The 14933-nt window shown below is 36.0% G+C and overlaps 1 protein-coding gene across 1 annotated transcript in view; it reads left to right on the top strand.

Moving 5' to 3' along the window:
- Window positions 1–314: 314 nt before the first annotated feature.
- LOC111143503 (mannosidase alpha class 1A member 2) overlaps window positions 315–14933 on the top strand; it is a 192433-nt gene continuing 177814 nt past the window's right edge. The window contains exon 1 of the mRNA XM_022497308.1: window positions 315–816. Coding sequence (XP_022353016.1) covers window positions 515–816 — 302 coding nt within the window. The 5' untranslated portion in view covers window positions 315–514. The remainder of the gene's footprint in view (window positions 817–14933) is intronic.

A 14933-nucleotide genomic window follows, 5' to 3' on the forward strand; every position in this document is an offset into this window, starting at 1 on the left:
TTCCCTGTTGGCCGACTTCCGAGGAGCCCCTTATTTTTCCACCACCGAGGTGAAGAGGTCCTGGAAGTGGAGCACCAGAGGTGGTTAAGTGAGCCTTGTGCAACTCCTCGGATCTGGGCAGGCTCACTTTTGGGGCGGGAGACCACATTGGAGCGTTTCTCTGGGGTGCAGTAATGGAAGACCCCACCTTGCATCGTTTCTGCAGTGTTGCTTGCCTCATCCACTCTTAGGAATGAAGAGGAGACTTGGGATAACCCGATGAGGTACTGAAAACCAAATGGCAGAGAAAATATCACAGAACACAAACTAGTGATCGTGTGGGGGCCACACGTTTCTGAATGTAATTGGACGAGCGTGAAAGAGGTGCCCTATTAAAATAAAAAGCACAACAGTCCTTTAAGAGGAGCAAAATTGAGGTTTTTTTTTTTGCCAAGATTTTGGAGACTGTTCAATGTACTGTACATTTGATATAAGATGAGAACTTTATAATATATTCTGTCCAAGAGCGTAAACGATGACTACCCCAGCCCTGCTGCCCTTATCTGGACGAAGGATACCACCTCTGAACCTGGGGCCACCTTCTTTCCCACATCACAGGGCTACCTTGAGACTTTCCGAGAAGTTTATCCTCCTTCTTATTCTAAGTGCCTTCATCACCCTGTGTTTTGGGGCATTTTTCTTCCTTCCAGACTCTTCAAAACACAAACGCTTTGACCTGGGTTTAGAAGATGTGTTAATTCCTCATGTTGATGCCAGCAAAGGGGCTAAAAACCCTGGAGTCTTCCTGATCCATGGACCTGATGAACATAGACACAGGTTTGTTTATATCAGAAGTTTTATTATTAACATTTGGCAGAGCAAGGTGTGGTTTATTGCACCAAACGTGTCTTACATTTTTCTTTTTTCAGTAAGGTGTAGTTTTCCCTAAGTCATTAGAGTTATGGTTATTTCAAAATTGATAGAATAGAACCATGGACTGGAAGGGCTCCTCGAGCCCAGTCTAAAGTGCAACTCCTTTGTTTTATGTAGGAGAAACATTTGTGCTCAGAGATGTTAGGTCTGATGTGAGCAGTTGGGAGATAGGAAAATTTAATCTAAAGTAATGATCACATAAGCTGCTTCTTTATTTATTAGAATGTATTGCATTCAGTGTTAGTGCCACCCTGTGAAATAGACTCATTGAATCCTGACAGCTTCTATGAGTTTTTTCTCTCCCAAAGGGCTCTTATTCTCTAGCTTGTAGTTAAAGATTAGTAGTGAATCTTAGATTTTTAGGAAGACCAACGATGGGCAGAATGTACCTGTCCTTTCTTAGCATACAAAAATACCTTGATTTCTGTTATTTTCAGGGGATCTGTTTTGGTGCTCCATATGGAAATCAGTTAGTTAAAAATATCATTGAATCTTACAGGCATTTCACTTTGTGTGTAGATTTGATTATGTTTTTAAATTTCTTATTTTTTAAATATGTGGGTTGGATTGTGTCAACTAACTTTTGCAATTTGATTGATGAAAGGGTTCACATTCTTTCAAATCACCAAATTTGAGGAGAGCTTGGGTGAGTCTTGCCGAATTAGGATAAAATAGGAGCTCTAGTAACTATCTCTTTAAATCATTTATGCAATTTGTGTCAAAAGAAGAGTTTGGGAAAGTATTTTACTTTTCTCAAATCTACATTTTTTTTTCACCTGTTAAATCCCCTCCTTTTCCTGTTTCTTAAAATAATTTTTGAGTATGTGAAAAAAAACCCATATACTTGAATTCTGTTTTCAGCTGACATTAGTTTTCACTTTTTAAATTAAGCACAAGGTGTTTGAAGAAGCTTAGATTCAGGTGTGAGCCTAAGTTAAATACTTGGGATAAAGTGGTGTTGAAATGACAGCTGGTTTTTCCTTTTTCTCAATCTTGTTAATTCATTATTTGCTTCCTTATTCTTTGACTTTTGGCTGAACCTTATGGAGTAGTTCTAAAATTGTTTCAAGCCATTATTTTGTAACTAAATTTGGACTTTTTGCCATCATTTTCAACTTCTGTACTCTTTCGCATCAGTTTCTTTTATTTTTGCCCTTTGCTCTTTGTGACTTTGAGAAAATTCTGATGTGATCTGTGAAATATGTTGCTGAAAAATTAACACTGCAAGTATTGTTTTCCTGGAGAACCTTATTTCCTATGATTTTTATACAAACTATGATAAAGATTTGAAAATAAAGGGTGGTAATACTGGCTTCAGATTTCTTTGAGAGCCACACGTTATTTAACTATTATTACACTAATCTGTCACATACTAAACAGTTTATATTTTAAGTGTGGTCTAAAGGTTAAAAAATATACAATATATAGCAACATTCTAGTTTAAAAACATACATTAGAAAAATTCTCAGTTAAATGTAGTTAAAATGTAAGATTTGGAAAAAATAAGATTTGAATGAGAATACAGGTATGTCCATCTTACTTACATTTTAAGAAAGCCTATTTAGATCTCTTAAACAAGAATTTTTAAATTGAATGCATATGCTTCGTGTATTGTTACCCAAAACTAGTGGGTTCCTGAGTTGGGAGCTTTGGCTGGTTTTGAGTTCTAATAGTAAGGGATTGTGAGCTAGATCGTGAATTTTAGAGTAAGAGCCTGGGTAGCAAATGATACATGTGAGAATTTATTTGAATCTACTTAGTTCCTGAATTTTAGACAGCAAGGATTCAAATAGTGAGGGTCTAGGTGAAGAGGGATCCCTGTGTTACCTCTGTACATAATTTCTGTGGCTATATCAGTTTATTATATTTGCTTGGTATGTTATCTGTTGTTGCTTTTCCTATCTGAAGGCAAAGACTGCAGCAATTTCTAATGTGGGCGATGAAATACATTTCAAAATAGAGATCATTCAAATAGTAAGTTTAAAATATGAGACGTTAAACATCAAGCTAATGTAGGCACATTAGCTCACTTAAAAATCATTCAAAAAGATAACATTTTAACAGAACTGGTTGATTCTAGAATCATACCTATTTTGGGTGTGGTTCAAAAAAATCTTAATTTGAAAAATACAAATTCGTAATTTATCTTTATTTTGTGTGTATGTAGAAGGGAGCAGGGTAGAGGGGTGAGGAACCTTTAATGGATACGTAATGGAAAATGAATCATGGCCATTATTTCTTATTCACAGTATTTAAGGGGTACTTGTTGAATTGACTTTTCTTTATTAATGAGTTAATTTAGTATTATAGTTAGGTGCTTAAGTTCTGGAGTCTTGACTGCATGGATTTATGGCCTAGTTTGTCACTTATTAGATGTATGATCTTGAAATTTTTAAACTCTATGCCTAAGCTGCTTGCCCTGGATGACACTGGCATCTACTTGACAGATTGTTGTAGTGAATGAGATGGTACAGGCAAGTGCTCAGAATATTTCCTGGTGTTTAGTAAGTGCTCATAAGGATGAGCAGTTATTGCTATTGGTGATTGTAGTTTTAATGGAATTATTTTAATTTTGAGGCTACTTTATGTATTGTACATGTTTCTGAAAAGTTAGGTACAGAGTAATATATATACATATATTTTTAAAAGATTTTATTTATTTATTTGACAGAGAGAGAGCACAAGTAGGCAGAGCAACAGGCAGAGAGAGAAGGGGAAGCAGACTCCCTGCTGAGCAGAGAGCCTGATGTAGGGCTCCATCCCAGGACCCTGAGATCACGACCTGAGCGGAGGTCAGAGACTTATTAACCCACTGAGCCACCCAGGCGCCCCCAGATTAGTATTTTAAAAGCATACCCAAACCTTGTTGTGTAAAGGAACATTTTATAACCAAAGTAGTTAGCAACAAATGTGTATTGCATGTCCACTGAGTGTCAGGTCCTGCTTTAATAGAGCTTCTCATCTAGGGGGATGATGGGCATTAAATACATACCTTTATTTTTGAAGAGTGGTAAGTATTATGAAAGTGTACTCAGTGCTGTCAGAGCACATGATGGTGTGATTTATCCTGTGTATTGAGGTTGGGGGGAGGTGGTGGGCAGGCTGTGGGAGTAGGGAAGGCTTCATGGAGGAAGCAATGAATGACTCAGAGATTTAGAACAAGTAGATTGCTGAGTGAAGTAGAGATGCGGGGGAAAAAAAGTAGTCAAAGCCGAGGACACCACGTGTGTGAGAACCCTAAGAAAAAAGCCTGGCATCATGGAGGAGCTGACAAATGTCCAGTGTGGCTGGTGTAGATTTAGCAGTGTGGGGCTAGGCAAAGAGACTACACAAGAGGTCAGATTTGGCTTCTGTTGTTCAGAAAGTATGAGTTAGTTGCTAGCCTTCACATGTCAGGAGATTTCACATGAAAGTCTGGACTTCTGATTTCTCTTGAAACTATCGGAGGATCTGGCAACACCCAAATCTGTATTTTTGGATGGCAGCCCTGAGCTGGATCTGGGCAGGAGCTGCTCCCTCTAGAGGCGCATGTGCTCTTCATTTTATGCCACTCCACTAAGCTGCCAGTTAAGGAAATCTAATGAATCAGCATTTCACCTGGTTGTTGTTGAGTTGGGAATCCCTAGGCATGATCCTGGAGAGTCCGTAGTCAAATATTTTGGTCTTTATCCTGATTACTATGGAAAGTCAGTGAAGGGTTTTCACTAAAGCAAGGCAATGACATAATCATTTTTTAAAAATTTAAATAAAAATTTAAATAATCACTGTGGTTGCATTGTAAACACTGGATCGGAGAGGAGCAGGAGGACATGTGAAATTAGGAGAGTCTAGGTCACGGAAGAGATTGGCTTAGATCACGGTAGTGATAATGGAGAAGGAGAGAAGTTAGTGGAGAAGAGTGGTTGATTGAAGAGATGTTAGTCAATGTGTTAAGTTTCACAGAAATTGGTAGTTGATTGAATATGGGGCTAAGGTAGGAGGAGGAGGGAGTCCAGGATAACCCCCAGTTTCTGGGTGACATGGCTATGGGTTACTAAGAAATATATACCATATGGAATTAATACTTTATATACTTGATATTACATGAGTTTAAGATAAAGCATTTTAATGAGAAAACCTGTGTGTTCCCTTCAGTTAAATGGTTCACAAGTAATTGGTAGTTTTCAAATGATAATAATGTAAAATGCATGGTTTGATGTTGATGACAGTCATTTTTAATATCTATGATTTCAAGGTAACCAAAACAGGTATTGGTCATCAAACACATGGATGTTGTTATAAATATACACTGATACACATAAAGTATCATGTTCACAATTTATGTACGTAATAGATCTAGTCCACTGAAATTTTACTTACTAATTTCTTTCATTTTTAAAACTGACATTTGTTTTATATGCTAGCATTATAAAAGTGGGCTTCTTTTTTTTTTTTTTTTTTAATACTTAATTGAATTGCCAGTAAGTTTCATCTTCTAGTCAGGATTTTGTTAGTATAACTTGAATACTTGAAGATATGTTAACTTCTGGTAGTTTCCTCAAACAGAAAGAACAGGCTTTGGAGTTAGAAGGACCTAAAGTTGCGTCTTGGTTTTACTAAATAGCTGTGAGACATTGTACTAGACATAATCACTCTAAACCTGTGCTGGCCAGTGTGTTTAGTCACTAATGACGTGTCACTTTTGAACTTGAAATGTGTCTAGTCCAGATTGCAGTGTGCATTAGTGAGAGTTTTTTAAGATTTTCAGGTCATGATTTGCATTTTTTGCTTGATTCAGTTTTGCTTTTTATTGCAGGAGTAGAAATTTTAAATCTCACTATCATCATTTTAATTTTAATATCCTTCCTTTTCTCATCCCTCTTCCATGCCTTTTCCCCCCCTTATCCTGTTAGGGCATTCTGCTCCTGTTTGGGGGAAGTCACATCATTTTATCCTCTTAAGTTGGCTGGGCTTCCCTTGTAATGTATTTACCCTCTCTGGCCCTTGGTTGTTTTTCCCACTTCCCTTTACTCAGATATGAATAAAGTAATGTCTGTTTAACAGTCTGATATAGACGCCTTGATTGTATGGGTATATATGTATATAGACTTTGTTTACTTTTATTGAGTGAAAACCATTCATTTCCATAGTTGGAGAACAAGTTGATCTTTACCTCTCAGTGTAATTTCCTCTACTTTGCTGTGATAGTAGCATCTTTAGTCCTCTCAACTGTTTTGGTGCTAGAGTACATTTTTGTGTGATTCCTAAATTCATTGTACAGTTGGCTGCATGGACAGCTACTGAGATTGTTATCTTGTCCATTATCACTTGGAAAGCAGTTTTTTGTTGTTTCCCATGCACTTCCCCCATCCTCCAGGAATTGCTCTCTCACTGAACCTGATTAGTTAGATAATAGGGTAAGAATTGGGATGAGATGGTGGGGAAAGGCTCTGACTTTATGGAGGTCTCTGTCCCATTTTCCTATTGGGACAGACCCTTGGTCTCTGTGATCAGTTACAATTGGGGTAGAGGTAAGGCTTCATTCTCTACAATCTAAGTATAGTTATCAGTTAGTAAAGAATTCTTCCAAATTCTGAAGTAATAGCTCTTTTTTCTTTTTTCTTTTTTTTTTTTTTTAAGATTTTATTTATTTATTTGACACACAGAGATCATAAGTAGGCAGAGAGGCAGGCAGAGAGAGAGAGGGAGGCAGGCTCCCCACCGAGCAGAGAGCCCGACTCGGGGCTTGATCCAGGACCCTGGGATCATGACCTGAGCTGAAGGCAGAGGGTTTAACCCACTGAGCTGCCCAGGCACCCCATAGCTCTTATTTCTTTGATAGTCTGAGTTTTCATCATTTTCAGCATCTTTCATAAGTACTGATAGTGATTTAGAAGAGGCTGTATTTTGCAATGCTAACTGGATGACATTTGGTGTGTTCTTATTTAAAGTCAAATTTTGATCCTAGACCAAGTGATGGTGACCTTGCTTTTATTGGTTCAGCATTATCAAATCAGTATGTCAGTATATTTTTAATTCTTCTCAGAGATGAATAAAGTATTAGAATGGTATGGTTAAAATGCAGAATACCAAGGCATAAATTCTCATTTTCATGTTGGTCAGTGAATGTTGGGAATTCCAGGAGATGGTGCTCCAGAAATTGAATGTTAATATATTAAACAGCATTTATAGGATAAAGTTAAATGTTTTTAGGAAATCAAATTTGTTCAAGCATTAGTTTGTTTATTTGCTTTAAGAGCTATAATAGCCTTTCCAAAATTTCTCTTGGGTTTTAAAAGAAGTGTTCTAGGGCTATGAAATGTTTCTGTGATATTTTTGGATTTTCTTATTTTAAAGGATCAAACAATCTGAGAGTATTTCTTCTAAATTATTAACATTGTCTTATGTAGGTATGTAGTCTCTGTAACATGGAATTTGAAATTAGATTTTATTTTTTATCAGCATCATTTATTGTAATTCCATGCTTCAGTTACTTTGAGTCATTTGCATTTAATCTTATTTCCTGATAGTGTTTTCTGATCTGCAGGGTTCTTGTTAATATTATTTACCCGTTACAGCTGAGATTGCCCAAATCCACTTACGGGTTTATTCCCTTACCTCCACTGTCTGTAGGTAGTGTTTTTCCCTTATACTTTATCTTTCTCATGTATGTCTGTGATTGCATATTTACAGTCTATTTGCTTACTTCTCTTTCTCTCCTAAAAGAGCATGGGCTCCTTGAGGGCAAATAACTGTCTTTAATTTATCTTTTATGTCCAATGCTTGAAGTACATTTGGCCCTTAATAAAAGTATATACCTGTTAAATAAATGATATCCATGGTAAGGTGGCCAATTCCCTGAGAGAAGGTATAAACAAAACACAAGAATTGAGAGTTAAGATGCAGAAGTAGGAGGAATGATGTCTTACAATGAGAAGCATAGTCTTTAATAAAGGCCCTTTATAAAAAACAATTTAAAAAAATTAGGGAATAATTCCTGCTGGCTTTATCTACAACATACTTACTCCTATAAATGTATCTAAGTTATTTTGCATGCCCCCACATTGAATTTCTCCTTTAGGAAAAAAGGAAGAAAACAATAGCCTGTGAAAGATGTTTTCATACATTTAACCTTTAGTTTTTATGTCAGACCTGTAAGTTAGGTTTTACTAACATAATTTTTAAAAATATAGCTATAAAATTAGATCATGCTGAAAGTTGGCACCTGAGAAACTAACATCTCCAGTAGTTCCCCCACATCGGCAGTTTCACTTTCCTGGTTCAGTTACCTGCAGTCAGCGGCACTCAGCCGCCCTCTGGAAGCCAGTGATGCTCCTGCTGGTGCGTGAGGTCAGTAGCAGCTTCCTGCTAGGTCGCAATGCCTCCACGCCTCCATTCATCTCATCATGTAGGCATTTTATCATCACACATCATCGTCGTCATAAGAAGGGGGAGTGCAGTACAACAAGGTATTTAGAGAGAGGGAGGGCGACCACATTCATGGATATTGTTATTGTTCTAATTTATTATGAGATGTTGTTTATCTCTTACTATTTCTCATTTATATATTAAACTTTATCATACGTATGTATAGGAAAAAATGGTGTGTGTATATAGGGTTTGTTATTGTCTGTGGTTTCACACATCCTTTAGGGGTCTTGGAACTTACCCCCACAGAGAAGGAGGACTTTTTTTGAAATCAGTAGTTCATGGTAAACATTAGCTAACTGGGCAAATGTTTTGTTTACTGTTGTTTGAAAATTATTTAAAAAATTAGTGTATGGTTTGGGCTGACTACATATTGATTGGCCAGGACATTCATTTGCTGTTCTTATTTTCCATAATTGTGCAAATTCTGTCAGAAAAGTTTATTTTGATTGCCGTTGAACCTTTGCTGGAACTTTTTCCTTTTAGAACATGGCTATAATGAAGAATGCACTGGAGATTTACCTACAGTTTGGTTTTAGGATTTACTGTAAGAAAAATCTCCTTCAAAAGGGCATTTATTTCAATGGTCTATCTTGGAATTTTATGTAGTCCAGAAGGAAGACATCATTGTATATTTAAAAGAACCTTGGGCTCAGTGTTAAGAGATAGGGGCTCTGGTTTCAGCCTTGTCCTTACTTGCTGGAGTATATTTAGATAAGCTGTTTAACTTCCCTGTGTCTTATTTATGAAATGAGGGAATTGATTGAATCTTTAAAGATTCCTTCCAGCTCATACATATGAAATACTAATAATTTCATGAAGTAGGGAACTGAAAAGTGTGCAGTAATTTACTTCGAGATATTATAAATACTGTGAAAACAAAATGTGTTCTAAATAGGAATTAGCAGTGTCATTTTTATATATAAAAATAAAGGTTAAAAACCATTTCATGTGTGGCTATAATTCACTTATATAATATTATGATTATGTATTGAAATTTGTACCAATTTAAAAAGTGTAAATGAATAAAATACTGTTATATATTCTTGATTCTCGTAAGTTTGAAAGTATAATTTATTGAACATTTTTTTGAAACATTTTATGTGCTGGCCTGAATGAAGGTAATAGATATATTTACGAAAGTACTTCCAGGTGTCATTTTTGAGCCCAGTTAATAATTCCATCTCTTAATTTGCTGTCTAAGTCTTTAGTATAGATGCTGAGGGTAACAGGAGTCGCTGAGTAATTGAGGCCTCAGATCTGTGAAGGCTTTTACTACTCTTGATGCAAAATATTCTTTGATTTCCTAACCATTATATTGAGAGATGCCATTGAAAGTGTCTGTTCTCTTTTATTCTCCATATCTTAACAAGAACTTTAGGGACAAGTTATATAATGAGTTAAACAAAAGGATATGAAGTAATCTGGAGACCACAAAGAACAATGTCTTTATTGTTTTTCCATTTACATTTTTGACATTTACATATTTATAAAATCAACCTCTATCACTTACGCAGATCTCCTGGCCTCTTCTTTGTGGTAATAATGACTATTAAAGAATATTGGTCCATTCATTAATTCAGCAGGTGTTTTTGAATATTATGTGCTAAGCATTATACTAAGTATTGGGGATTATAGAAGATTAATTTTGACTTGGACACTACTGAAAAATTTAAATCTTAGAGTCAGATCTTAACATCATTCTTAAAGTATATATTAGCATCTTTGGAGTCAGATTCCATGGGTCTTAGACCTCTCCTAGATGAGGCTTGGTGTATGTATTTAGGCCATTGGCATTTTTTTGAGAACTGCGGGGTTTGTAAAGTTGATGTATCATTGACTCAAAATTTTTTTGCTAAATTGTCTGTAGAGTGGTTGTACCGATTTGCATTCCTACCTACATTTTCATAAACCATGGTGGTGTTAGACTTTAAACATCTTTACAAATCTGATGTCAGTTTTAGTTTTTATTTCCCTGTTTACTAGTGAGGTGGAACTTTTTTTTTTTTTTTTTTTTTTAACATTAGTTGTTTGGATTTCCCAGTTTTTTGAGTTGCTTGTTCACATTTTTTGGTCAATTTTTCTTTTTGGTTTTTCTTCTCTTTTCTTTCTTTCTTTCTTTCTTTTTTTTTTTTAAAAGATTTAATTTATTTATTTGACAGAGATCACAAGTAGGCAGAGAGGCAGGCAGAGAGAGAGCTGGGGAAACAGGCTCCCTGCTGAGCAGAGAGTCCAATTCCGGGTGGGGGGGGCTCGATCCCAGGACTCTGGGATCATGACCTGAGCTGAAGGCAGAGGCTTTAACCCATTGAGCCACCCAGGCGCCCTCTTCTTTTTCTTATTTGTATGAATTATTTCTACATTCTGACTGAATTCTTTGTTATATGTATTACACATATATTCTTGAAATGGATGCCTTATTTTTAAACTTTGTTTATGGTTTCTTTAATGTTTCAGAGGTTTAAAATGTTAATGTAATTGAAATTGTTAATATTTTTCTTCATGGTGTTGCTTTTTGAATTTTGCTTAGGGGAATGCTTTAAACCCTGAAGTTATAGTGACCTATATTTTCAGTTCTGGCAGTTTTAAGGTTTTGTTTTTCACATCTAGGGATTTAATCTACTACTTGGTTTTGATTTTTGTCTGTGATGAGGTAGGGATTGAGTTTATAATTTTTTGTACAGGTGTCCAGTTTTCCCTGTGCTACTTACTGAAGAATTTGTCTTTTCCCATAGATTTGTAATGCTGTTTCTTCCATAAAACAATTTTTCATATTTTCATAGGTTTTTTTTTCTGGGTTCTGTGTCCTTCTGTGTATTTCTTTTGGATTAGCATGGTGTTCTCTTTTAGTAAGTGTAATAACGAGTGTAGCTTTACATAACTCTTGATATCAGATAATGCAATGGACTGAATGAATGCTCGTGTCCTCCCAAAATTCACATGTTGAGATCTGATTTTCATTGTGCTGGTATGAGGAGGGTAGAGCCTTTGGAAGGTAATTAGGTTATGAGTGTGAAACCCTCCTGAATGGGATTAGTGCCCTTGTAAAAACATGTGAGAGAGCTTGCTTGCTTTCTTTTTCTACCATTCCACCATGTGAGGAGTCAGCAGTCTGCAACCTGGAAGAGGGTTCTCACCAGAACCTGACATACTGGCATCCTGATCATGGGTTTCCAGCCTCCGGAAATATGAGAAATAGATTTTTGTTGTTTAAAAGCCACTCACTGTATGGTACTTTATTACAGCCACACAGAGACAGGTAGGGTGGGTTTACCTTGTTTATTCAAATTGTGCTTGCTCTTCTTGAATCTAAGCTCTTCCGTAAGTATTTATTTCTTCAATCAAGGTAAATTTTGCGTGATGTAAGATCAGTCATCTTAAAGTGAACAATTTAGTGGCATTTTAATACATTCCTGGTGTTGTGCCTCTGTCTAGTTCCAAAACATTTTCATAACCTAAAAGGAAGCTCCATACCCATTAAGCAGTTACTTCCCCAGCCCCTGGCAAACGGTCTGCTTTCTGTCTCTAAGGACTTACCTGTTCTGGTAAATGTTATGACCCATGTGGTATGTTTTTAACATAAAGGGAATCATGCTATGTAGGACATCTTGTGTCTGGCTTTCACTTACCATAACGTTTATGAGACTAATCCACCTTGTAGCATGTGTCAGTACTTCATTCCTTTTTTATGGCTGAGTTATACTCCCATCATTTGTATAGAGAATTTACAGTTTGTTTATGCATTCCTCTGGTGACAGTTGGACTGTTTCCACCTTTTATTCTACCACTATTCACTATTCAGCTGTGAACATGTGTGTATTTATTTGAGTACTTGTTTTTAATTCTCTTGGGTATAAACCAAGGAGTGGAATTTCTGGGTCGTATGGTAATTCTGTGTTTAACTTTTTGGTGAAGTGGTATCTCATTGTAGTTTTCATTTGGATTTCCCTCAGGACTACTGATACTGAATGTCTTACCATGTGCTTATTGGCCATTTTAGAGAAATGTCCACCCAAGTACTTTGTCCCTTTAAAAAAATTGGGTGGTTTGGCCTTTTGTTACTGAGTAAGGTTAAGACATAATCTTCTCCCATCCAAGTACTAACCAGGCCCGACCCTGCTTAGCTTCCGAGATCAGACGAGATCGGGCGCGTTCAGGGTGGTATGGCCGTAGACAAGACATAATCTTCTCGATACTAGATCCTTATCAGATTGATGGCTTGTGAGTATTTTTGCCCTTCCTGTAGATTATCTTTCACTTTTTTCTTTTTTTTTTATCTTTCACTTTCTTGAAAGTGTTCTTTCATGTAAATGGTTTTTAATTTTGATAAAGCCCAATTTATTTTCTTTTTGTTGCTTATGCTTTTGGTGTCATTTATGAATTTATTACCAAGCCAAGATCATGAATATTACTCTTGTTTTCTTAAGACTTTTATGATCTTAACTTTTATATTTAGGTTGTGGATCGATTTTGACTTTTGGTGTATGGTGTGAGAAAGGGGTCCAGCTTTGTTATTCTGTGTGTGGCTCTTCATTTGTTCCTGCACCATTTGTTGAAGAAACTTTTTTTCCCAAGTATTGACACCCTTTTTGAAAATCAGTTCTCTGTACTAGTATGAGTCTTTTTCTGGACACTCAGTTCTGTTCCTTTCATCTATATATGTTTGTATGTTTGTCCTTACGCCATTACCACACTTTTTTTTTCTTTATTTTTTATTACTATTTTTTTTTAAAGATCTTTAAAATTTATTTTACAGACAGAGATCCCAAGTAATCAGAGAGACAGGCAGAGAGAGAGGAAGAAGCAGTCTCCCAGCTGAGCAGAGAGCCCGATGCGGGGCTCGATCCCAGGACCCTGAGATCATGACCTGAGTCGAAGATAGAGGCTTTATCCCACTGAGCCACCCAGGCACCCCCTTTTTAAAAAAAAAAAAAATTACATAGCTTATACCCATTTAGTTCCACATTATCATAAAAAGAAAATCATTACTTAATATACAAAAAATTGGACCTTCTGTTGGCATCAGTCATAGGTATGAAAGGCCATTTGATCTGAGCTTAATAGGACTTAAAGTACTCAAAAAATGTACATACATTTTAGAATGGGGATAAGGGAAAAAAAGAGGAAGAGCAATCAGAAAACATCAAAGAGATGCAGACAGAGGGAGAGACATTATTTTAAATAGGTATCTCATGAGTCTGCACCACTGGGTTTGCACACACCTCACATGGAAGAGAATAGAATAGAACATAATCTCGAAAATGCATTCACAGATAGGAATTTATGACCTAGAATAGTACCACACTGTTTTGATTACTGAACCTTTGTAGCAAGCTTTAGAAATTGAGAATGTGAGTGCTCCAAACATTGTTATTCTTTTTCAGGATTCTTTTAACTATTTGGGGCCACTTGCAATTCCTTATGTATTTGAGGATCAGCTTTTCAATTTCTGTGAAAACAGCTGTTGGAATTTTGATAGTGATTTTGTTGAATCTGTAGATTGGTTTGGGCAGTCTTATCTTTTTAACAACATTAAGTCTTCCAATCTATGGCTATAATATTTTTCCATCATTTATGTCTTCCTCAGTTTCTTTCAGTAATATTTGTAGTTTTCAGTACACAAGTATTTGACCTTTTTAGTTAAATTTATCCCTAAGTATTTAATTCTTTTGTATGCTATTATGAATGGAATTGGTTCCTTAATTTCCTTTTTTGAGTTTTTCATTTATGATACATAGAAATGTGTTGATTTTTTTGTGTTGAGCTTGTGCTCTCAGTTTTACCAAGACCATTTGTTGTCTCCAGTAATTTTGTGAATTCTTGGGGATTTTCTGTATATATAGGATCATGTCATCTGTGAATAGAGTTTTACTTCTGCCTATCCAATTTGGATGTTTTTGATTTTTTTTCCCTTGCTTAATTGCTTTATAGTATAATATTGAATAGCAGTGGTGAAAGTGGGCATCTTTGCCTTATTCCTGATCTTAGGGGGAGAGCTTTTAGTCTTTCACCACTGAGTATGATGTTAGTTGTGAAGTTTTCATAAGTGCCCTTTGTCATGTTGAGGGAAGTTTCTTTGTATTCCTAGTTTGCTATGTGTTTATCATGAAAGGCTGTTGGATTTTGTCAGATGCTTTTTCAGCATCATTTGAGATGGTCATGTATTTTATTCCTTTTGTTCCATTAATGTGTATTACATTTTATGATTTTCTTGTGTTGAACCACGTTTGCATTTCTGGGATAAAATCTGCCTGCTCATGGTATGTATAGTCGTTTTAATATGCTGTTGGGATTAGTTTGCTAACATTTTGTTGAGGATATTTGCATCTATATTTCTAAAGGGTATCTAGTGTTCTTGTGGTATCTTTGGCTTTGATATCAGGGTCATGCTGGCTTTATGGAATGAGTTAAGAAGTGCTCTTGCCTCTTTTTTTTTTTTTTTTTTTTTTTTTTTGGAAGAGTTTGAGGAAGATTGGTGTTAATTCTTTTATTTTTTAATTTTTAAAAATTTTTTATAAACATATAATATATTTTTATCCCCAGGGGTACAGGTCTGTGAATCGCCAGGTTTACACACTTCACAGCACTCACCATAGCACATACCCTCCCCAATG

The sequence above is a fragment of the Enhydra lutris genome, unplaced genomic scaffold (assembly GCF_002288905.1).
Source record: "Enhydra lutris kenyoni isolate GAN:26980312 unplaced genomic scaffold, ASM228890v2 scaffoldscaffold9, whole genome shotgun sequence".
In the NCBI taxonomy this organism is placed as follows: domain Eukaryota; kingdom Metazoa; phylum Chordata; class Mammalia; order Carnivora; family Mustelidae; genus Enhydra; species Enhydra lutris.